At 43.8% G+C, this 25,538-nt stretch overlaps 1 protein-coding gene across 1 annotated transcript in view; it reads left to right on the forward strand.

The window, feature by feature from the left end:
• Window positions 1–25,538, forward strand: part of LOC140724154 (NACHT, LRR and PYD domains-containing protein 3-like) — a 34,823-nt gene that overhangs the window by 3,375 nt on the left and 5,910 nt on the right. The window contains exons 2-6 of the mRNA XM_073038639.1: window positions 6,486–6,716; window positions 10,519–10,749; window positions 17,407–17,573; window positions 22,873–23,044; window positions 23,143–23,208. Of these exons, the coding sequence (XP_072894740.1) occupies window positions 6,503–6,716; window positions 10,519–10,749; window positions 17,407–17,573; window positions 22,873–23,044; window positions 23,143–23,208 (850 nt within the window). The 5' untranslated portion in view covers window positions 6,486–6,502. The remainder of the gene's footprint in view (window positions 1–6,485; window positions 6,717–10,518; window positions 10,750–17,406; window positions 17,574–22,872; window positions 23,045–23,142; window positions 23,209–25,538) is intronic.

A 25,538-nucleotide genomic window follows, 5' to 3' on the forward strand; every position in this document is an offset into this window, starting at 1 on the left:
TATGATCACTACCTCCTAAGCTTCCTAATTTGATCAAGCTCCCCAGTCAAATCTTGTCCATTGCACAACGCCTATTCAAGAGTTGCCTTTGCTTGAGCGGGCTGAGCCACTCGCCGCTACAAAACGTTATCTCGTTGACATTCTACAAATTCACTTTCCTCGGATCCACCGGCAACTTGCATATTGAAATCTACAATTGCTGGTGCAACATTACATTTTTGTAAGATTGTCATTCTATTTAACGTTGTAATTTGTAGATAAATCCTATCTACTCCCACTATGGCCCATTTGCCCTCATAGACTCTTTGATGCCCACAAGGAATATACATCCTCCGATCCATTGTCAACTCTTTCGAAGAATCTGACTTAATTTTCCTTAATATTCTATCAGCCACGACTCAAGGATGCCCACAATATCCTCTCTGTCAAACTCTACCCGTGCTGCGAAATCATGCACATTATTGTGTAAACATCATGCAAACAAATATAACGCCTTCGGTCCTGTACTCAATAGGTATATTTAATGTCAGAGAAATGTATACAATGTACTCCCAGAAAATATTTTTGTTCACAAACATCCACGAAAACAGAGGAGTGCAAGCAAATAATGAAAGACAGTTAAACGTTAGATCCCCTCCCCAACTCCTTTCTCCCACGCATAAACAGCAGCAAATAATGAAAGACAGTTAAACGTTAGATCCCCTTCCCAACTCCTTTCTCCCACGCATAAACAACAGCAATGCAACGACCAGAAAAAAAGCGCATCGGCGCCCTCCACCGAGCGCTCAAGCCTGCATTAAAGCATTTATAAAGACACAGACTTGCAGTACCCCAAAGGCTACTCGTTCACCTCGTAACATGACACACCACAGGCTCTCTCTCTCTCTCTCCTTAATAAGGGAAAAAAAGAGTAATCCCCGTTTCACAGCGAGATGGGAGATATATCAAAGCAACTCGCTGATTTCTGGGGTTCGAAGGCCACTTTTTCCCAGCCCTGTGCCAAAAGAACTCGGGTCTCTGCGCACATGCTGCAGTCAGCTCGCTGCTTACGATCATCTGTCTCCCAAGGTGCACCAGGCGGCGGCCTTGAATCCGCCTGTCTTCAGAGCCGGAATATCCGGAAACCTGATAGCGCGCTCGTCTTTCAGGCCGTATCCTTGTCATGTCGAAAAGCGGTCGGTCGTGAGCCCCGGAAAGCGGGTTCCATTTCCGCAAAAACCGCAGTCAGCGTGTAACTCCAGGTCAGTGTCTTCAAAAGAACTTTAAAGGGAAAAAAAGCGATATCAAAGATATCCACATGTACTGTACGTTATAGACAATTGCAACGTCATTTGGAGGAGTGGCCGATGGAGCGTTAATGTGGAAATGTGGAGCTTTAGAAGAGATTTTTTTGGTTGCTGCCTGAACATGTTTCATGAGGAAAGTTTAAGTGAACTAGAGATTTTCACATTGTAGTGATAGAGAGTGAGGGAGCTTTATTCATCGAAGTGTGTGAGATTATGAGAAACATGGATAGATTGGACTGCGAACAAATCTCTCCAAACCCGCATCGCCTGAAGCCAAAAATCATCTGTTTAAAGAGAGTGGCGGAATGTTCAGCTGATATGTCAGAGGTAGGTTTCGTTACACAGAAGTGGTGGATGCTTTGAGCATTCGGTTCGAGTAGTGCTGACGGCTGGTACAATAGGAATATTAAAAAGACGGGAGGAGAATCAGCTTGATCTCATTCAAGGACTGTTACTGGACAAGAATCATGCGAACAGGATTACGATCAAATCCTGCTGACTATTCCTAATCGAGGCATTAGATAGTCAAGGCCTGACCCGGAATAGTCAACATGGTTTTGTGACTAGAAGCATTTGGATTTTTTCGAAGAAATAACTGGATAAGATCAGGATAGTCCAGTTGATTTGTTAACATGGACTTTAATAAGACCCTTGATAACGTCCTGCATGGTAGACAGATCTGGAAGCTCACAAAACCTTACAGATTAAAATAAGGGGAAGCGAATTCACAATTAGCTAAATGATGAGAAGCAGATTGTGTTGGCTGAATTTGGATTTAGTGATTGTCGGCCGGTGACTGGTTCAGTGTTGGCACCTTTGCAGTTCATAATTAACGTAGATAATTGGATAGGAATATACATGGCATGATTAGAAAGACTGATGATTTAAATCACCATGATAATGAAGTAGGTTAAAATGGATTTTAAATATATTTTGTTCATTTGGGAAGATGTGCTGAGAGATGGCAAACAGGTTTCAACTTGAACAAATGTTGTGGAAGTTGTGACAAAGCAAGCCTGAACATAATATGCAGGGAAGAAAGATATTTGAAGCGCATAAATTCCGTTTGCATAGCAGGTTACCATTATTGGAAACGAGATAAGAATATAACAAATGGGCGCGATAAATTTGCTTTACTAAATACAAAGTAACCTTGGTAGTCAGCTTGCAGTCACTTTTCACTGTTGGTGAATGGTGATTGATTTTTCAAGTAAGGATTTCAAACACTCACGGTTTAGAAAAAACAGCCAATATCTGGAACCACTAGTCAATTCTCTGTAAAAGTAGAATTTCTCTGTTCAGACTTCAGAACAGTGTTCTCCGTGTAAATACGGTAAGGGGTGGGAAGTTCAAGGGGGATATTAGAGGAAGGTTTTTCACTCAGAGTGGTTGGTGCGTGGAATGCACGGCCTGAGTCAGTGGTGGAGGCAGATACACTGGTGAAGTTTAAGAGACTACTAGACAGGTATATGGAGGAATTTAAGGTGGGGGGTTATATGGGAGGCAGGATTTGAGGGTCGGCACAACATTGTAGGCCGAAGGGCCTGTAATGTGCTGTACTATTCTATGTTCTATGTTCTAATAAGTAAAATAAAGTGAGATTGAGTTGTAATAAATGTGTGTGTTCTGAGTCCACTTATCGGCGATGACATTGTCAGCTGATACATTCTGGACAATCACACCAGGGCGGGCCTTGCACAGTGCGTGGAACGGAAGCACCTGCGAGTACAAGTGCACGGTTCATTGAAAGTGGCCACACGTGGCGAGGATGGTAAATGAGATGGAGTTTCGGAGTACGGAAACAATCTTGTAGTTACAGATGTCGTTGGGTAGGACACACAGTGTCTATGTGGACAGATATGGCCACATTGCATTAGGAGAGATATTGCTGAAGAGGTTGCAGTAGAGTTTTATGAGGATGGTATCTGGACAGGGCAGCCTGAGTGATAAGGAGTGGTTGGCCAACATGGATGTGTTTCCCCCAGAGTGTAGGACAATTCAGTGTAACCTCGTAAATGTTTATAAAATCATGACGAGCATGGATAATATGAATGGCCATGGTTACATCCTCAGGGTTGGCAATTCCAATATCCGAGAGCACAGGTAGAAGATAAAAGAGAAGAGATATAGAGACTTGTGAGACCTACATAGATGGTACTACGTAACTATTTGCTGTTTGCATCATTGGTTATATGCCTCAGATTTGGTATTATAACGGTGTTTTGAAAAACAAAACAAAGAAAAGAAAAGCAAAAAAAAAAACAAAAAAATCGAAGACCGGCCAGTGTAAGGAAGGCACGGACGGTTGCTCGTCTCGTTCCTGGTTTGGCTGACCACATCCCTTTCAAAGGGAGACATAAAACAATGGATGCTATAGGGTACAGAGTATTGTGAAACAGAGGGACCTGGGGGTACAAGTGTACCGTCATTGAAAGTGGCAACAATAGTGTAGAAGGTGGTGAAGGATGCTCTTAGCACGCTTGACTTCATCAGTCAGGACATGTTTCTTTGGAGAGGCGACATTATGTTGTAGTTACATACGTCGTTGGGTAGGCGACATAGAGTATTTGTGGACTGATTTGGTCAATCCGTTTTAGAATAAATATTGCTGACGAGGGAGCATAAGAGATTTGCGAGGACGCCGGCTGGATAAGGTAGCCTGAGCTTTGGAGGACGTTGGCCAAGATGGATGTTACTTCCCCAATGTGTGGGAGAAATCACGATAACCTCATAAAACTTTAGAAAATCACGAGGAGAATAGATAATATGGATAGCCATGGTCATTTTCCCGGGATTGTAGAAACTGAAAGCAGAGGCAACATGTAAAGGATAAAAAACAAGATATTTAAGAGTCGTTAGAGAAACTACACAGAGGTTAGTAAATAACTGTTTGTTGTCTGCATAATCGAATTCAGTATTATAACCGTGTTTAGACATTCCCCTCACTGTAGCCTACTAGTGAACAAAAAGAACAAAGAACTCTAGATGCTGCATAATATCAGACATTGTTTGAAACCATGCTGACGAAGGGTTTTGCTCCAGAAACATTAGGTTTGTTCTCTTCTCCACAGATATTATCTACTGTTTCTCACGTAAGTACAAGAATCAAGTTTAATATCATTGGCATATGTCTGAAATACCTTGATTCACGGTGCCAGTACACTGCAAAACATACAAAGAAAATAAAACATAAATTACAATAAGACACACAAAATTAAATTAACTAAGTAATGAAACAGAGAGCAATAAAGAAGAAAATAAGTGAAGTAGTGTACATGGTCATTGCCCGTTCATTTATTTGATAAATGTGAGAATTGGGGACGGAGAAACACAGGGTGATAGGTGAAATCAGGAGGAGGAAGAGTGAAGTAAATACCTAGAAAGTTGATTGGTGAAAGAGATACAGGGGCGGAACAAGAGAAATATAATTGGAGAGGACGGAAGCCCTTGTAAGAAACAAAAGGGAGAGGAACACCAGAGGAAAGTGATGGTTAGGCAAGGAGTTTAGGTGAGAGGGCAAACGGGATGGGGAATAGTGAAGCGGAAATCGACTTCATGCCATCAGGTTTGAGGCTACCCAGACAGAATATGTGTTGTTACTGCAACCAGAGTGTGGCTTCAACACGATGGTAGAGGAGACCATGGACTGAAAATCGTCATCCGTCTCGACTTCAAAACTCCTCTCTCCAATTCAAACCTCACTCCTTCCGAACGCCTGGGTCTCCAGTCCCTCATCACTAATCCCAACCTCACCATCAAACCCGTGAAGAAACTAAGTGCTGTAGTAGTCTGGCGAACTGACTTCTGCCGTAACATACTAAGTGCCGTATTAGTCTGGCGAACTGACTTCTACTTTGCCTGCCCATCGCCTCCCTCTGGTGCTTCTCTCCACTTTTCTTTCCTTGATGGCCTCTTGTCCTCTCCTATTATATCCCCCCTTTTCCACCTGTATCTCTTTCATCAATCAACTTCCCAGCTCTTTACTTCATCCCTCCCCATCCCGGTTTGAACTAACACCTCCTGTTTCTCCCTCCTCTCCCCGCACCTTTAAAATCGACTCCTTAATTGTCCTTTTCCTCCAGTCCTGCCGAAGGGTCTCGGCCCGAAACGCGACTATACGGTTTTCCATAGAAGCTGCCTGGCCCCTTGAGTTCCTCCAGCATTTTCTGTGTGTGAAACATAGTATCAGCACGACTTCCTTGTTCTTTCTTTCGTCCCGATTTACCGTGTCTAGCAATCTCTGGATGAAACTGAAACCCTCTGGGCTAGAGGATTCCAAAGAGACGCAACAGGGAGGATATACATCTAAATCTATATTAAATTAATCTCTTTATTCTCGAACTAAGTTTCTTTACTACAGATGCCCGCCAGGAGGAAAATCGCTCTCTTAGAATTCACGTTCAGTCCGTCTCGATTTATATTGGTCAATTATTATAGAAGGGATGTATTGAAATCAGTCTAAAAGGGGCGTTCAAAGCTCATTCAAGGGATGGAAATCTTCGTCCTATAATATGTAGCTAAAGATATAGTTGTTGTACTTTATATAGTTTGAAGAAAAATAACGGATGATCATATATATGGACACATGCATACCCGATCGAACATCTCTGAAAGATCCCTGAATTGCTGTCTTGAGCTCCCTAACTCACCGTACAGTCCTTGAGCAAGTTTTGCAAGGGGAATAGGCATAACTTGCTCAGTCATGTTGTCCCAAGCTAATACAGACGTATCCAAAATATCCTCTGGTTGTAATAGTTGCGAGAGGTGTTTCAACTAAGTACAGGGCAAAGTAACTCTGAGCAGCTAACATTTCAGTTTTTGAACTTCTCGTTTCTTCATGCTTTAATTTTTTTCCTAATTTTCTGTTCTTACGTTAAATAAGAAAATATAATTCACAAGTAAAACTCCTCAACCGAATTGGTCAAAACCCCTGGATGTAATACACATATGTAGGATAGGGCTTTTCAAGGCATTGTATAGTCGATTCAGTATAATTCGGCTGTTGATTAATCATGGCAGCCGCTTATCTGGGATATCTCTTAAGACAAAAAACAAATCAAGAGCATAGCTGGGATTCTGTCTGTTTATTTAGGACACTCTGCCACTTAATTGGGACAGGAGAGTTTCGTCAACCAGATTCTAATTAGCGTCAGTTACGTGTTTGTTGTTTGCTCATTAATCTGAATTTGCATTTTCCAGACAGCAAAGCAACTGAAATGGGAGGAATATGCACATGCATTAAAACCCGGCTTGAATGCTTGTCGGATGTGGAAATTGATCATGCCACAAAATCGAGTGACAGTGAACAAAGCCATTTTCTGGGTCCTGATCAATTCCAAGAAGTTCCACACGCAGGAATAACTATTGGTGAAGAGATTGCTTTTGACAGAGATGTTTTGGAACCGTCTGGGAGCTTTGAACATGGAGCAGGTCAGTAGCTTGCAAATAGTGGCAAATAAAACATCGAGTACCTCTGTCCTACCACGCTGCTCAACTTCTTACAGATCGATGTGTAATTACTACTCAAATATCCCTGCAAAGTTCAACATATTACTTTTGATCTGGCTGTATTAAAATCCATTTCCCAGTTTAAAGATTATCTTTCTGTTAAATTCCTCCTGCATCCTGCCAGACTGGTTTAATCCTCCATAATGGATGGCAAGTGGAATTCTCCCATCTTTGGCGTAATTATCATGGCGTTAAGAACTTGAAATGATGAATGTGGGGCCCCTGGACTAGGGCAACTCACGGCCTGAAAAATGCGGGGAACCGATGGATGGGTTGACGCGTGACATGGTGAAGGAATGAGACGGGGAGGGTGTGGGGACTGCGTATGAGACATCAAGCGAATCCTGCACGATGGTGGCCGAGGAGATGGCGTTACCGATTTGGATTTGGCAAGTCTAATGGAAGGTGGCATAAGGCACCCTGCCTAGAATAAAGATAGATCAGAACTTTCTTGACTTGTACAAGATATTGATATAGCAGCGTGTTTCACGGTCAGGAAAACACCTTAAACATCCCGTAGTATGGGATTTCCGAGGGTTATCATCGCAGGATTCTTGGTGAAAATCAAATTGGGAATGGGAATAGAACGAGCAGAGTAGACGGGTACTATCAACCTTGCTCCAAGGACCCCTCAGCTAATATGGGGGTCTATGTGATAGAAATGTTTTGGAAATTCCTATCTGGAGCAATAGGAAAGATGTATTGCTCAATATTGGTATCAATGACATAGGAAGGAGAGTCAAAGAGTTCCTGAAAGGAGAATGTAGGGAGCTCGGCAGGAAGCTGAGAGTCAGGATCTCCCGGGTAGTAATTTCCGGATTGCGGCCTGCGCCACGAACCAGTGAGGGTAGAAACAGGATGATTTGGCAGATAAATGAGTGGTTGAGAATCCGGCGTAGTGGGCAGGGCTTCAGGTTCTGGTATCATTAGGATCTCGTCTGACCTGTTCAAAAGTGTCGGGTTGCACATGACCCCGAGCTGGATCAATATTCTCGCGGGCTGTTTGTTACAGCTGTTGGGAATGATTTAAACTAATTTGGTGGTGGGGGGAGGGTGTGGTAGGGTTGGAGCCGGAGTAAAGAGAGAAAACATAAGACAGATGGTAACAAATTAAAGATGGAGTGCAATCAGACTGCCAATCAGAGCAGACAGGTGATGGGACAAATTTGCAGCGAACCGGCTGTGTATCAAATCATTCTGTATAGGAGTTGGTTGCTGATTGTCCAAGGTTACAGGTTATAGTGGAGGTATAGGAAGGTAGGTGGAGGGGATGGTGTGGCTCCACTGATAAATAATGACATTAAATCAGAAGAAAGATGAAACATAGGATCGGAAGAGGTTGAATCCTTGTGGGTTGAGTTAAGGAACTGCAAGGGTAACAGGACGTTGATGGCAGTTATATACAGGCCTCCCAACTGTGGCTGGGAGGTGGATGACAGATTACAACAGGGCGTCGAAAAGGTGAATCAAAAGGGCAATGTTATGGTAGTCATGGGAGATTTTAACATGCAGATCAATTGGGAAAACCAGATTGGTAATGGATCTCAAGAGAGTGAGTTTACTGAATGCCTAAGGGATAGCTTTTAGAGCACTTTGTCGTTGAGCATACTAGGAGATCAGCTGCATTGGACTGGGTGTTATATAATGATCCGGAGGCGATTAGGGAGCTTAACGTAAAATAACCTTTAGTAACCAGTGATCACAATATGATTGAGATCACTTGAAATTTGATAGGGAGAAAGTAAACTCCGAGGTAGCAGTATTTCAGTGGAGTAAGGGAAATTACAGTGGTACAAGTAAATTGGAAGGAGCTTCTAGCAGAGATGTCAGCAGAGTAGCAATAGCGTGTGTTTCTGACGGAAATGGGGAAGGTGAAGCATAGACATATTCCAAAAATTAATAAACACTCAAATGGTAAAATAGAGTAACCATGGCTGACAGGGAAAGTCAAAGCTACTATAAAAGCAAAAGAAAGGGCATACATCAAAGAACATATTAGTGGGAAGATAGGCGATCGGGAAATTTAGAAAAAAAAATCATTTTCAAGGGAAAAGATTAAAGCAAGTTAGCAAACAATATCAAATTGGATTGTAAAAGCTTTTTCAAGTATGTTAAAAATAAAGAAGAAATGAGAGCGGACATAGTCCCTCTAGAAAATGAGGCAGGAAAAATAGTCATGGGGATGAAGGAAATGGAAGATGAACTAAATGAGTATTTTGCATCCTTCTTCACTGTGGAACACTCTAGCAGTATGCTTAGTGTTACAGTGTGTGAAGGAAAATAGGTGGGTGCAGTTAATTTACAAGAGAGAAGGTTTTCAAAAAGTTAAAAGACCTTCAGGTACACAGTCACCCGCCCACATGACCTGCGCCCTAAGGTTCTGAAAGAGATAGCATTAGAGATTGTGGTGTTATGGAAATGATCTTTGAAAAATCATTGGATTCTGGCATGGTGCCAGAGGACTGCAAAATTGCAAATGTCATTTCACTCCTGAAGTAAGGAGGAAGGCAGCAGAAAGGAAATTATAGACCAGTTAGCCTGACCTCAGTGGTTGGGAAGATGTTGGAGTCCATTGTTAATGATGGGGTGATGGAGTACTTGGTGAAGATCGGCAAGATAGTACGAAGTCAGCATGGTTTGCGTCAGTGAAACTCCTGTCTTATGAACCTGTTGGAATTCACTGAGGAGATTAAAAGTGGGATAGATAAAGTTGATGGATGGGGGTATGTTGTTTATTTGAACTTCCAGAAGGCCTTTGACAAGGTGTCACACATGAGACTGTTTACCAAGTTAAGAGCCCATGGTATAGCAAGAAAGTTACTAACATGGTTAAAGCATTGGCTGATTGGTAAGAGGCAGCGAGTGGGAATCAAAGGATCCTTTTTCTAGCAGGCTGCCAGTGCCTAGTGATTTACCGCGTGGGACGGTGTTGGCACCACTTAATTTTATGCTTAATAGCAATGGTTTAGATGATGGAATAGATTATTTTGTTGCCAAGTTTGCAGATGATACGATCATTGGTATGGTAATGTTAAGGAAACAGGTAGGCTGCAGAAGGACTTAGACAGATTAGGAGAATGGGCAAGAAAGCGGAAAATGAAATACAATGTTGGAAAATGCGTGTTTAAGCATTTTGAATGTAGAAATAAACTTGTGGAATATTTTCTAAAGCTGGAGGAAGTCCAAAAATCTGAGGTGTAAAGGGACTTGGGAGTCCTTGTGCAGAGCACCCTAAACTTGTGGAGGTTGAGTCGGTGGTGAGGAAGGATAATGCCATGTTAGCGTTCATTTCAAGTGGTCTACAGTACAATAGGAAGAATGTGATGCTGAGGCTTTATAAGGCACTGGTGCACTAGGCCTCACCTTGGGTATTAGGAACAGTTTCGGCCCCTCATCTTAGATGATATGTGCTGGCATTGGAGAGGGTCCAGAGGAGTTTCACAATGATTATTCCGGTAATGAAAGGGTTATCATACGAGGAGTGACTGATGGCTCTGGGTCTGTACTCTCTGGAATTCAGAAGGATAAGGGGGAAATTCATTGAAATGTTTCTAATGCTGAAAGGCCTAAAGACAGTTGATGTGAAAAGGTTGTTTATCATGGCCGCCGCCTGATTATTTGGGAACCTGCCACTTAATTGGGACCAGAGAGTTTTGTCTGCCAAATTCTAATTGGCGTCAGTCACGTGCTTCTTGATCATTAACCTGAACTTTGCCTTTTCCAGCTGACAAAACAACTGAAATGGGAGGAATACACGCATGCGTTAACACCCAGTCTGAGGACTTGTCGGATGCGGAAGCTGATCATGCAACAACTTTGAGTGTCAGTGAAGAAAAACTTTTTCTGGATCCTGATCTATTTCAGGGAGATCCACACACCGGAGCCTCTCCTCCTGAAGAGATTGCTTTTGACAGAAGTGTTTGGGAACCATCTGGAAGCTTTTACCATGGAGCAGGTCAGTAGACTGCAAATATTTGCAAATGAAACATTGAGCTCCTTGTCAAAGATAAGTCTCTGACTATTTCTGCAATCGATAAGAAAATAGAATACCGTGTGACCCTACTAACCAGTGCTTCAATCTTCTGCTGAACCATGTGTTACTAAATGTAGCATGTCAAATAACTGAGGAGCAGGCAGCGAACATGGCAAACAATATATTCCTTCCTCCCTTCATTCCTTCATACAGCATGATCCAACAGTTTTGCGCCACCAAATATACACAAATGACTAATTAACCTCCTTGACCAAATATCTTTGGAATCTGGGATGAGACCGGAAACACATGCTGTGAGAAGAAAGGATTAAGTCTTTGCAAAGCGGCCAGTTTCGAACGCATGTCACTGACGCCGTAAAACAACACGCTCTCCGCTATGCTACCATGCCGCTCAAAACTAAACTCCTAACTTACTCAGTCTTTTTCTATAACTCAAATCCTTAAGTGCAGGCAACATCCTTTTAAATTTCCTCTGCAGTTTTCCAATCATTCCTGTTTGGTAGATAGGTGATCAGAACTGCGCACACTGCTCCAAATTAGGCCTCGGGATAGATTTCGTGCAACATTGGCAGCACATCTTTTCTAAGACGACGGGCTTAAAATTGTTCAAAATGCTCAAGGTGAGGCCTCACCAGTGCCTTATAAGGAATCAGCATCAGATCATGGCTCTTGTATTCTAGACCTCTTGGAATGAATGCTAACATGACATTTGCCTTCCTCACCACCGACTGAGCCTGCAAAATAACCTTCATGGTGTTCTGCACAAGGACTCCCATCTCCCCCTGCATCTTAGATTCCTGGAATTTCAGCCAGTTTAAAAAATAGTCCGCACATTTGTTTCTGCTACCAAATTGCATGACCCTGCATTTTCCCACATTGTACTTCATTTGCCACTTTCTTTCCCATTCTCCTAAACTAAATCCGTCTCAATCCTACCTGAATCCTCTACACTACTGCCCCTCCACCAACCTTCGCATCATCTGAAAACTTGGCAACAAAACAATCTATTTCATTATCTAAATCATTTATATAAAGCATAGAGGCCTCTGGGTACTGGGCCCTGCGGAACTAGTGACTGGCAGCCGACCAGGGTACTTTTGTTCAAACTCGCTGCCTCCTGCCAATCAGCCAATGCTCTAACCATTTTAGTGACTTTCCTGTAATACCATGGGCTCTTAACTTGGTAAGCAGTTCATGTGTGTGCAGCTGGTCAAAGGCCTTCTGAAGTTCCATATGTACAACATCCAATGCATCACCTTTATCTAATCTACTTGTAATCTCCTTGAAAAATTCCAAAAGAGTCGTCAGGCAGAATTGTCCGTGGAGGAAATCATGCTCTTGCCCTGTGCCACCAAGTACTCCATCACCTCATCCTTAACAATTGATCCTAACATCTTCCCAACAACTGAGATCAGGCTGACTGGTCTATAATTGCATTTCTGCTGCCTTCCTCCTTTCTTAAGGAGTGGAGTGGCATTTGCAATTTTCCAGTCCTCTGACACCATGCCGGAGTCCAATAATTTTTGAAAGATCATTTCTAATGCCAGCAGAATCTCTAAAGCTACCTCTTTCAGAACCCCAGGGTGCATTTCATCTGGTCGCGGTGACGTTTGTTCATTTAGGTCTTCCAGCATTTTGAGCGCCTTCTCTCTTGTAATAGTAACTGCACCTACTTCTTTTCCTTTACGCACTACTACATCAGGCGCGTTGTTAGTGTCTTCCACAGTGAAGACTGATGCGAGATATTAATTTAATTAATTAAATTACGTAAGTTAGTTTAGCCATCTCCTTATCCCCGTTATTATTTCTCCTGCCTCATTTTCTAGCGGTCCTAGATTCACTCCAATTTCTCTTTTATTTTTAACATACTTTAAAAAAATCTTCCATATTCCACCTTGTAAATAGTAAAGGAACCATTAGGAGGTAGTGCCCATAATATAATATGCTTTAACTTACAACTTGAGAAGGGGAAGGGAAAATCGGATGTGTTAGTATTACAGATGAACAAAGGGAACTATGGAGCTATGAGGGAGGAGCTGGCCAAAGTTCAATGGAACAATACCCTAGCAGGGACAACAGTGGAACAACAATGGTAGGTATTTCCGGGAATAATGCAGAAGGTGCAGGATCGGTTCATTCCAAAGAGGAAGAAAGATGCTAAGGGGAGTAAGGGGTGGCCGTGGCTAACGAGGGAAGTAAAGGGCAGTATAAAAATAAAAGAGAAGTATAACATAGCAAAGATGAGCGGGAAACCGGAGGACTGTGAAGCTTTTAAAGAGCAACAGAAGATAACAAAAAAGGCAATACGCCAAGAAAAAATGAGGTACGAAGATAAACTAGCCGAGAATATAAAGGAGGATAGTAAATGCTTCTTTAGGTATGTTAATAGCAAAAAAATAGTTAAGACCAAAATTGGACCATTGAAGACAGAAACGGGTGAATTTATTATTGGGAACAAGGAAATGGCAGATGAGTTGAACAAGTTCTTTTGATCTGTCTTCACTAGGGAAGACACAAACAATCTCCCAGATGTAATAGTGGTCAAAGGAACAAGTGTAAAGGATAAACTGAAGTAAATTTATATTAGGCAAGAAACGGTGTTGGATAGACTGAGTTGGATAAACGGTGTTGGACCTGATGGTCTGCATCCCAGGGTACTTAAAGAGGTGGCGTTAGAAATCGTGGAAGCATTGGTAATCATTTTCCAATGTTCTATAGATTCAGGAACAGTTCCTGCTGACGAGAGGGTGGCTAATGTTGTCCCACTTTTCAAGAAAGGAGGGAGAGAGAAAACAGGGAATTATAGACCGGTTAGCCTGACGTCAGTGGTGGGAAAGATGCTGGAGTCAATTATAAAGATGAAATTACGACACATTTGGATAGCAGTAGAAGGATCAGTCCGAGTCAGGATAGATTTATGAAGGGAAAATCATGCTTGACTAATCATCTGTTTTTTGAGGATGTAACTATGAAAATGGACATGGGAGAGCCAGAGGATATAGTGTACCTGGACTTCCAGAAAGCTTTTGATAAAGTCCCACATAGGATATTAGTGGGCAAAATTAGGGCACATGGTATTGGGGGCAGAGTACTGACATGGATTGAAAATTGGCTGTCTGACAGGAAACAAAGAGTAGCGATTAACGGGTCCCTTTCGGAATGGCAGGCTGTGACCAGTGGGGTACCGCAAGGTTCGGTGCTGGGACCGCAGCTGTTTACAATATACATTAATGATTTAGATGAAGGGATTAAAAGTAACTTTAGCAAATTTGCTGATGACACAAAGCTGGGTGGCAGTGTGAAATGTCAGGAAGATGTTATGAGAATGCAGGGTGACTTGGACAGGATGGGTGAGTGGGCAAATGTATGGCAGATGCAGTTTAATGTGGATAAATGTGAGGTTATCTACTTTGGTGGCAAGATCAGGAAGGCAGATTACTATCTAAATGGAGTCAAGTTAGGAAAAGGGGAAGCACAACGAGATCTAGGTGTTCTTGTACATTAGTCAATGAAAGCAAGCATGCAGGTACAGCAGGCAGTGAAGAAAGCTAACGGCAGGCTGGCCTTTATAACAAGAGGAATTGAGTATAGGAGTAAAGAGTTCCTTCTGCAGCTGTACGGGGCCCTGGTGAGACCCCACCTGGAGTAGTGTGTGCAGTTTTGGTCTCCAAATTTGAGGAAAGACATTCTTGCTATTGAGGGAATGCAGCGTAGGTTCACAAGGTTAATTCCCGGAATGGCGGAACTGTCATAAGTTGAAAGATTGGAGCGACTGGGCTTGTATACACTGGAATTAAGAAGGATGAGAGGGGATCTGATTGAGACATATAAGATTATTAAGGGACTGGACACGCTGGAGGCAGGAAGCATGTTCCCGCTGATGGGTGAGTACAGAACTACAGGCCACAGTTTAAGAATAAGGGGTAGGCCATTTAGAACTGAGATGCGGAAAAACTTTTTCACCCATAGAGTGGTGGATATGTGGAATGCTCTGCCCCAGAAGGCAGTGGAGGCCAAGTCTCTGGATGCATTCAAGAGAGAGTTAGATAGAGATCTTATAGATAGTGGGGTCAAGGGATATGGGGAGAGGGCAGGAACGGGGTACTGATTGTGTGTGATCAGCCATGATCGCAGTGAATGGCGGTGCTGGCTAGAAGGGCCGAATGGCCTACTCCTGCACCTATTGTCTATTGTCTATATCGAGTAACGTTGGACATTCAGCTCCCAACTACAAACATCCTTCAGCCACGATGCGGTGATAGACACAACATCATACCTGGCAAGCTGTAATAGTGCAACAAGATCATCCATCTTATTTTTTACACTCGGCGCAGTGGGATGCACCCTGTGTACTGCATTTTCTACCCTTTTTGATTTTGCCTCCCTAATGTACTGATATTCAATCTATTGGCTACAACTACGTCCCATCACCTGCCAGCCCTTCCTGACAGTCCTATCCTGAGGCCATTCACCCAGGCTGTCACCCCGATGCCAAATTAGTTTAAACCCTTCCCAACAGCTCTAACAAATCTATCCGCAAGAATATTGGTCTCCCTCGGGTTCAGGTGCAACCCGTCGCTTTTGAGGAGGTCATACTTCTCCGAGAAGAGATCCTAATTATGGAAGATCCTGAGGCACTTCCCCCTGCACCAGTTTCTCAGCCGCGCATTTATCTGCCAAATCATCCTGTTTTTACCCTCACTGGCGCGTGGCACAGGCAGCAATCCAAAAATTACTACCCAGGAGGTCCTGCTTCCCAGCTTTCTACCTACATCGCTAAAATCTCCTCTCAGGACCTCTTTGCTTTTCCTTCCTATGTCATTGGTACCAATATGTACCAAGATACCTAGCTGCAGTCACTCCCTCTCCAGAATGTTGTGGATATGATCTGAGACGTCCCTGACTTTGGCACCGGGGGGCAACATATCATCCGGTTGGCCCGTTCACGTCCACAGGATCTCCTGTCTGTTCCTTCACTATTGAGGCCCCTTTCACTACCGCTCTCTTCTTCTCTCGCTTTCCCTTCTGCACCACGGACCCATGCTCAGTGCCTGTAACACGGTCGCCGTGGTATTCCCGCGGGAGGTCATCCCCCACAAAAGTATCCAAAGTGGTATACTTATTTACTTATATACTTATTTTTTTGAAGGGGGTGGCCTCTGGTGTACTCTGTTCTAATTGCCTATTTACATTTCAGTTCCTCCTGACAGTCACCCAGTTACCTCAGGGTACTTGCAACTTCGTGGTGTCGGGGTCATTGTTTCTCTGTAACTCTGTTCAATTATTGTCCAATTATCTTCCACTCTCCCATACAAATCAAAGGTCATCTAAGTCCTGTTCCAGATCCACAGAAACTTAGAAAACCTACAGCACAATCCAGGACCTTCGGCCCATAAAGTTGTGTCGAACGTGTCCCTACCTTAGAAATTACCAGGCTGACCTACAGCCTTCTAAATCACTAAGCTCTATGTACCATCCCTAACATGAGCTGCAGCTGGATGCACCATGCAGGTGTAGTTCCCTGGGACACTCTGGGTCTCCCAGGATTCCAACATCTGGCATGAAGAACACGCAACCTCCATTTACTATACCAGGCACAGTAAGAGAAATACAAAAAGAAGGAAAACTTGTAGAAACTTGCTCAGAGACAACGCCTCTTCCTAGCTGAAGCTTCCTTTGAGCCAAAGGCTGAGGCTTCTACTCTCGCCACAAGCCTACTCCCGACAATCACCGCCCCGCCTGTCCCTTCTCTACTTTTACTTAGTTTGCAGTGCTTTGCTTCCGCTGCTGATAGGGCCTCTTCAATGGCTAAACGCCCGTGAAGTTCTCAGAGAGACGGTAGGTACAATTAATTCGGGCAAATGTGAGAGGTTGCTCTTTTGAAGGTCAAGTTCGCGAGCGATGTGCACGGTGAATGCTGGGACCCTTAGGAATACTGATATATGGACGGGTCTTGTCCATAGCTCCCTGAAAGTGCCGGAAGCTTCCTTATGAGAATAGCACCCTGAAAGTGGCAACACAATTGGTAGCGTGCAAGCGACGAGTTCAGGTGTGAGTATGTATTTTTGGAAGTTGTGCTGTAACTGAACTAAAGTTGGTGAAGAGACAATTTCAATATTGTGCGCAGATTTGGTGTCCACGTCACGAGAACGATGTGAAGGCTCTGGGGAGGGTGCAGATGAGTTTCACCACGATTACAGAATATTGGCTTCCGAGAGAGGTCGATCACGCTTGAATTGCTTTGTCTGGAGCGTTGGAGACTGAGACGTCAATCTCAGAGAATTCATAAATTCATGGGAGGCATAACACAGTTCGATAGTCTGTGACTCGATGCAAATATCAAGCTCTGGAATGAATAGGTTTAAGGTTAGAGGGTAAAGTTCAAAGGGGATTTAGGATGGATGTCTTCCACAGAGAGTGATCGGTGTCTGGAATGAGCTGTCGAGGGAGGGACTGGAAACAGTTACTCAGCAGCATCTGAGAGGCGTTTGAACTCATGAGTAGGCTGGGAACGGAGGGACATTGACCATGTTCCTGAAGATGGGATTGGTTTAAATTGGCATCGTGTCTGCATACGCATGGTACATCCACTATTTTATGTTCTATGACTATTTACAGATCTGAACACTGCAATCTCGGCCTTCCTGTCAAATTGTGAGGATCAGCAACTGTTCCGGTTGACGAAATTCTACAAGGAGCGACTGGAGCAGGCGATTGAGGAGGGTGTGGAGGGAGTCGGCTTCATGTTAATGGGAGAGGATCACTTCACTGGGCCAGAGTATCACGTAAGTGGAAGAACATAGACTGAGTGTAGATTCCACTGAATCAATCACAGACCGACAGAACCGGTGTAACGGCACCTCTGGGCAGTGAAAATCCTGCAATGCTCGTGATCAACATCAAGAAAAGTGTTTTCATTTGCAGAAACACTGAACTTTTATTTACCAATACACGCCTCTGTCCATATTTCTGAGCATATTCACTTTTAGACGTGTTAGGATACAAACAATGATAGAGAAGGGAAGTTAATGATGTGACTCTTGATGGACATCGCAAGTGGACAGAGAACCATTGACATCACATGTCCCCAATGCTCGACCTTAATGGTCATTCACCAGACTGTCTTGATTATCCATGGGTTTCCCACAAATCAAATATATAGTGACTTATTTCTCAGCTCATTTCTCGAGTCTACCTTCAACCCCATCGTCAATTGAACAGGCAGTACTGAATATCGTCTCTCTTTTCAACTACTGACCCTCTTGCATTTGATCAAATATCCCAACATGCCTCGTGGTTCAGTTACCTTCCGTTCTTTGTGACTGTTCCATTTGGAGTTTGTAATTACCACAGCATATACTGTTAACACTGGGTACTGCAAAATCATACAATTGAAAATAGTCCAATTGAAAATCTCCAGCTAACACGGAATTACCAAGAAACGCCTTGCTAAAGGTCCTCGTTTTACTGGGACACATTCACCTATTGCTCACCAGACTGAATTTTAGAGAAGATCCACGCATTATCCCTAACTCTGACATTCCACACGAGACAGCTGACAATTTTAATCCAAACTTCCTTCTCTGCATTAATACCATTTGACTTTGGTCTCTCTGACATGCACAAAAGTCCTGCAATTGCTGGCTGCCTCTCACTGCCAGTTCCCAGCTGCAGGCTGACACTGGACCCTCACGGAGCCTGGCAGTGAAATGTGAACCTGCTGCGGTTCACCAGGGTTTATCCCAGGGAAAGTGACCCTGTCCTAGTTTGACTTAGCTATAGATATCGAACTCTACAGAACAGCAACAGGCTCTTCGGCCCATCAAGTCCACACTGACCTATCATATGCCTGGTAGCGTTGATCTGCACATGGACTAGAAACATCCAGACGCCTCCCATTCATGTACTTATCCAAATAGTTCTTAAATGTTCAAATGGAATGCAGATATACCACTTCCGGTGGCAGCTCGTTCCATACTCTCACCAGCCTCTGAGTGAAGAAGTTCTCCCTCAAATATTCTTTCACCTTTCATCCTTAATTCATGATCACTAGTTCCGGTCTCACCCAACCTCAGTAATAGATGCCTGTTCGTATCTACCTTATGTATACCTTCTATAAACTTTAATACCTCTATCACATCTCTCCTGGTTCTCCTACATTCTGTGACAGCCCTAGCCTATTCACACTTTCCCTATATCTTAGGCCCTCAAGTCCTGACAACAGTCTGTATATTTTTTCTGCACACGTTCTATCTTATTGATATCCTTCCGAGAGGTAGGTGCTCCCACCGCTTCAAAATCGCCTCTGAATCATCAATTTCGACATCATATCCCAACTTCTATATTCAATATTTTGATTTATGAAAGCCCCTATCCTAAAGACTTTACCAAGACATCTACCTTCGACAACACTTTCAAGCAGTTTTGGATCTGTATTCCCTGATACCTTGGTTTTACCGCACTGCTCAATGCCCTACCACTCAATTGTCTAAGTGCTATCGTGGTTTCTCCTCAAAAAGTGCAACACCTCACACTTGTCTTCATTAAATTCTATCTGCTGATTTCCATTCCACCTTTTTCTAGCTGTTTCAAGTCCTGCTGCATGCTCTGTTAAACTTCCTCGCTGTTACTACCTTGATGTCATCCACTGATTTACTTACCCAGTTTACCACATTGCCATCCAGAGCGTTTATATATATTACGGACGGCCCCAGACCCAGTACAGATCCCTGAATCACACCACTAGTCATAGACCTCCAGTCAGAGAAGCAAACCTCTACTGCCACTCTTAGCTTCTCTCCAATATCCAATATCTAAACTAACTTAACACCATGTCATGAATGCCAAGCGACTTAATCTTATAGTCCATTCTCCTAAGATGGACCTTGTCAATGGTCTTGCTGAAGTCCACGTAGATAACATTCACTCACTTGCCTTCATTACTCGCTTGGTAACATCCTCGAGAAACCATAAGGTTAGTTAATCAGGATATACCAGGTACAAATCGGTGTTGACTATCCGTAATGAATCTTTGCCCATCCAAATACTCATATCCAGTCCGTCAGAATCCCTGCCAATAACTTTACCACCACTGGTGTTAGGTTCACCGACCTGTTATTCCCTGGCTTAATTTTACAGCCGTTTCAAACAGCAGAAAAACATTAGCTACCCTACAATACTTCCGGAGCTAACATTTTAAATATCTTTATTGGAGGACCTGCAATCTCTGAACTAGCCTTAAACGAGGTACAAAGGAAAACCCTAGGGATTTACAGTCCCTTATCTGCCTCAAGACAGCAAACACATCCTCCTCTGTAATCTGTATAGAGTTCATGATCTCACCGCTGTTTTGCCTCAAACTAAAGAATTTGTATGTCTCTCGGGTAAATGTAAATGAAAAAAATCCATTTAACATCTCCCCCACCTTTTTCAGCTTCATGCATAAAGGTCCACTCAGAACTTCAAGAGAACCAATTTAGTCCGTTGGTATATTTGTTCTTCTAAATATATTTTATGAAGAATTTGGGGTTCTCTTTTTCCTTTTCTGCTAAAGCAAACTCATTCGGTACTTTAGCCCTCTTGATTTCCTCCTTTAGTAACTCTTGCATTACTTGTACTCATCAAATATCTCATTTGATCCTTCAAGCCTATACTTGCGATGCGCTCAGGGCCTTGATATCCCGACACAAAGATACTCTTGCCTCTTATTCCGTCAGGAATATTCGAACTCTTGTGCTAATTTATGCATTTGAGCTCTGTACTCCCAAAATATCAGTTTTGGAGGCCCTACATTTACCAAGCACATCTGTACCAGAAAACAACCAGTCCCAATCCACTGTCGTCAGATCTTTTCTGGTACCACTAAAATTGGCCTTTCTCCGATTTAGAATATTAACCCAAGGACCAGACCCATCCTTTTCCATAATGATCATTAAACTAATGGCATTATGATCAGCAGATCCAAAGTTTTCCCGTGCACACACCTCTGTCGCTTGCCCTGTCTTGCTCTCTAATAGGAATTCGGGAATGCACTCTCTCCAGTTCGGACCTGAATATATTGATTACAGAAACTTCCCTGGACACATTTGACCCACACTATCCAATCCAGCCCTTTAACTCGGTGTGCCAGTCAGTAAATGGAAAGTTAATTATCTACCATCAGAATCTTGTCTTTCTTGTTTCTATGATCTCCCTGCACATTTGTTCCTCAAAATCCCATTGACTATTGGGTGCTCTACAATATAATCCCACTGACGTGGTCAACCCTTTCTTGTTCCATAGTTTCACTCATGTAGTCTCATTGGACGAGCTATCCAGTTTGTCCTGTCTGAGCAATGTAGTGACATTTTCTCTGACTAGTTAACCACCCTTCCATCTGTAATCCCTCCAGCTCCATCGAGTCGTTTATAACGCAAGGGAACAAGGAAAGATGAGCTGCCCATCCTGCACCTCCTCCAACCAAATCACATTAATGGTTACAATGCTGTAACTCAATGTGCTGATCCATGCGCTAGGATGATCTGTCTTTCCTACAGTACTCCTTGCATTGAAATAATATGCATTTTGGAACAAAAAAGTTTCACGATACTCATCCTTTAGTCTCCTGACTTTGTATGTCGCCTTAACAACATCTTTCCCACACAACCACTCCACTATCCACTTTGGTTCCTCATCCCCCTGCTACTTAAGTTTAACACCTCCCCCCTCCCCATGCAGCGCTAGCAACCCTTCCCGCCAGGGTATCAGTCCCCTTCCAATTCGGGTGCAAAACGATCACGTATGTCCAAACTCCAGCCCAATCATCCGAACATCTGAAGCCCTCAGTCATGCACCATCTCATCAGCCTCACGTTAAACTGTATTATCGTCCTATTTCAGGCCTCACTAGCACGAGGTACGGGTAGCAATCCCGAGAACACAACACTGGAGATCCTGCACTTCAGCTTAACATATAACTCCATGAACTCACTTTGCAGGACCTCATCACACTCCCTACTCCCCGCGCCCTTACAAAAGTTTCGGACTCGATGCGAGATATCACTGGCCGTGACAACGCACCATCCAGAAATCTTGTTCTCCTCAAAAGAATCTCCTGTCTTTTCTACTAACCATTGAATTCCCCTGTAAGTGAAATTCTCTCTTCTCATCCCTTCTGAGTCACAAAACGATACTCAGTGCCAGAGACATAATCGCCGTGGCTTTTCTCTGTTAGGTCATACCCCGCAACTGTAAGCCTTGTACCTGTTATAGAGGGTATACTGCAGTGGCTGTCTATCTCCTTCCAACCCATCACCCCTCCCCCCTTCGCTGATGGTGACTCAGTTACCTGTGTCCTACGCCTTGGGTATAGCTCCCTCCCATTATAGCCTGTAAGTCAACCTCTCAGCTTCCTGAATCATCCCGGGTTCATCCAGCTCCAGCTCCAATTCCTGAGCACAGTCTGTAAGAAGCTGCAGCGGGATGCAAATCCTGAAGGTGTAGTTCTCGGGGACACTGGAGGTCTCCCTGTCTTGCTACACCCCGTATAAAGAGCATTTCGCTATCCTGCCTGGTATTCTCACTGTTCTAACCATGAAAAGGAAGGGAAATTACTATCTAAAATCTACCTCCGCCTCTCCTCACTGAAATCTCTCCAGAACAAAGCCTCAAATCCCCACTCTACTTCTGTGTGCCATACTCTGCCAGAGCCTCGGCCCCACGTCTTTCTCACTGCGCCCATTTTTTTTTACGAGACCGAGTTGTGAACTCGACACGGATGGAAAGCGTGTCCGGGAGCGGCCCGAATGGATTCAAACTCGGGAACCTTCGCTCCGGTGTCCAGCGCTGATGTCACTGTGCCACCAGCCGGAGAAACGCTATGTGTGCTCTGCTTAAAACTCGCCGTGGATAATTACCCCGCAATCTGTAGCATGCAGGGTCTCCCGAATGATGCTGCTCGCTTCTGTTAAGGTCTTTCTCCGACTATGAATACTTCAATGGCTGTTAGTGATCTGTGGCGAGCGGAATGTGCTGGGTCAGTCCATGCTCAGGGTAGATTTGTGCCCATCCCTCCACTCATCAATATATTCCCCATTGTTCATTACAGAGCGTGACTGAGCTCGCGGAGAAGGGAAACCGAGCGGGCGCTTCCAAACTCCTCCTGGATCTGGTGATGGAGAAGGGCTCCGGGGCCCGGAAGGTGATGTGGGAATCCTTTGTGAAACGACATCACCATTTACCGAAGCTGAGCAGAATATTGAATGAAATACGGGAGCGAGGTACGGTGAACAATAAACTGTGTGTTATAGATGTAAATGCTGATGAATTTACAGTATTACACAGAACAGGCTTCATGCAGGTTAATCTGTTTGAACAGGTGACGGCCAGTTCGCCTACATGGACACTGAGCGGGATTTATCTGAAGTGCCCAAACATCTGATAGGTAAGTGATGGAATGGAAATCTCAAAGAATTTATTTCACTCTGAGAGTCTGAATACCTGTCTTTAGAGGCGTGTTTAGAGACGGTGAGAAACGGGGAGACAGGTTTTTGTTGCTGTGTCTGGAGAACAGGAAGCAATTTGCATTTGTCACAAAACCCGGCACCTTCCCGGTCTCGGGCTCTGTACCCAGTGGCCTCTATGAGTTTGATAAACAGACATTCCCGTCGGTCAGAGAGGAAGCCTCGGTGTTCCCCTTTCCATCGGTCCGAATATCTGGAAATTTGACAAAACTGAAACCAAACCATTCCAATTAGAACATCCAACTTCAGCAAGGGAAATCTCACACCTCCGATCCAAAGTGGAGCCGAGATTTGTTGTTATTACTCCATAAGATATGGGAGCAGAATTAGGCCGTTCATCCCATCAGTTTTCTCCGCCATTCCATCACGGCTGATCCGGGATCCCACTCATCTCCATACCCCTGCCTTCTCAATTATCCTTTGATGTCCTAACCGATCGGGAACTTCTGCCTTAAATATACCCATGGACTTGGACTCCACTTCAGTGCGTGACAGAGCCTTCCAGAGATTCTTTACTCTCTGGCTCAAGAAATCCTCCTTAGCTGTTGTAAAGGAACGCCCCTCAATTTTGAGGCTGTGCCCCCTTGTTCAGGATGCACCCACCAGGGGAAATATGCTACTACATCCACCATATCTGGTCCTTTCAACATTCGGTAGGTTTCAAATAGATTCCCTCGCAGTCCTCAAAATTCCAGTGAGTACAGGCTCAAATTGCCAAAACACGCCTCATGTGTTAACCCCTTCATTATTGGATTCATCCTCTTGAATCTCCTCTGGACTCTCTTTAATGACCACACATCTTTTCAAAGGTGGGGGACGCAAAACTATTGACAATACTCAAAGTGCGGCCTGACTACAGTCTTGTAAAGGCTCAGCATTTTCTCCTTGCGTTTATATTCGGTTCTTTTTTAAATGCATGGCGACGTTGCATTTGCCGCCTTTACCACAGACTGCACCTTTAAATTAATCTTTTGGGAGTCTTGCTTGAGGCTCCGAAGTCCCTCTGCATCTCTGATGCTTGGACCTTCTTCCCATTTAGACAATAGTCTGCTCCTTTTAACAAAATGTATTATCATGCATTTCCAACACTGTATTCCATCTGCCACTTTTTTGCCCATTCTTCCAATTTGTCTCAGTCCTGTTGCAATTGCTCTACCTACTCCTCCACCTATCTTTGTATCATCCAAAATCATTGCCACAAATACATTCATTCCGTCATCTAAATCATTGACAAACAATCTGAAAGTCAGAGGTCCAAATACTGATCCCTGCGGAGCACCACCAGTCACTGGCAGCCAATCAGAAAAGCCCCTTTTTCCCACTCTACCCTCTCTTCCGATCCAACTCCTGTTGATTGATTTTCTTATTCCCCGTGCATATTGAAGTCCCCTATTGCAAATGCAACATTACCTTTATTACATGCCTTTTCTAGCTCCCTTTGCAATCTTTTGCTGCTATTTTCAGGCCAATATAAGCTTTTTCTCTAACCCGCCCACAAAGATTCAACATTCTCTGACCCTATGACACCTCTTTCTAAAGATGTGATTCCATCTCGAACCAGCACAGCCACACCACCACCGCCTATGCCTTCCTGCCTGTCCTTTCAATAAGACGTTTATCCTTTAACGATAAGCTCCCAGCTATGGTCTTCTCTGAGCCACGACTCAGAGATGCCCACAACATCAGACCGACCAATCTCTGATTGCACCAAGAGTTCGTCCACCTTATTCTGAATGCTGCGTGCATTTAAATACAATGCGTTCAGTTCTCCATCTGCGCCCTTTTGAATGTTGTCCATATGATACAATTTAACGTCTTGCTCTGTCTGTATTTGAACCCAATCATTGGCTTGTCCTTCCTTACGTTCATGTTACACCCATCATCTACTTGTTAACCTTCTGGTCCATCCACAGCTCTATCGTCCCAGTTCCAGACCCCCTGCCATTTTAGGTTAAAACACTCCCAACAGTTCCAGTAAATCTGCTTGAAAAAATATTGGTCCCCATCGGATTTATGTGCAATCCGTCCCTTTAGTACAGGTCCTACCTGCCTCGGAAGTGGTCCCAATTATCCAGAAATCTGAATAACCGCCCCCTGCTCCGAATCTTCAGCCACACATTTCTCTGCCACCTCATTCTATTCCTATTGCCACTGTCGGGTGGCACAGGCAGCAATCCTGAGATCACTACTTTTGACGTCCTGCTTCTCAGCTTTTTTCCTAACTCGCCGTGTTCAGTTTTCCAGACCTCCT

Source organism: Hemitrygon akajei, unplaced genomic scaffold (genome assembly GCF_048418815.1).
Source record: "Hemitrygon akajei unplaced genomic scaffold, sHemAka1.3 Scf000168, whole genome shotgun sequence".
Lineage (NCBI taxonomy): Eukaryota > Metazoa > Chordata > Chondrichthyes > Myliobatiformes > Dasyatidae > Hemitrygon > Hemitrygon akajei.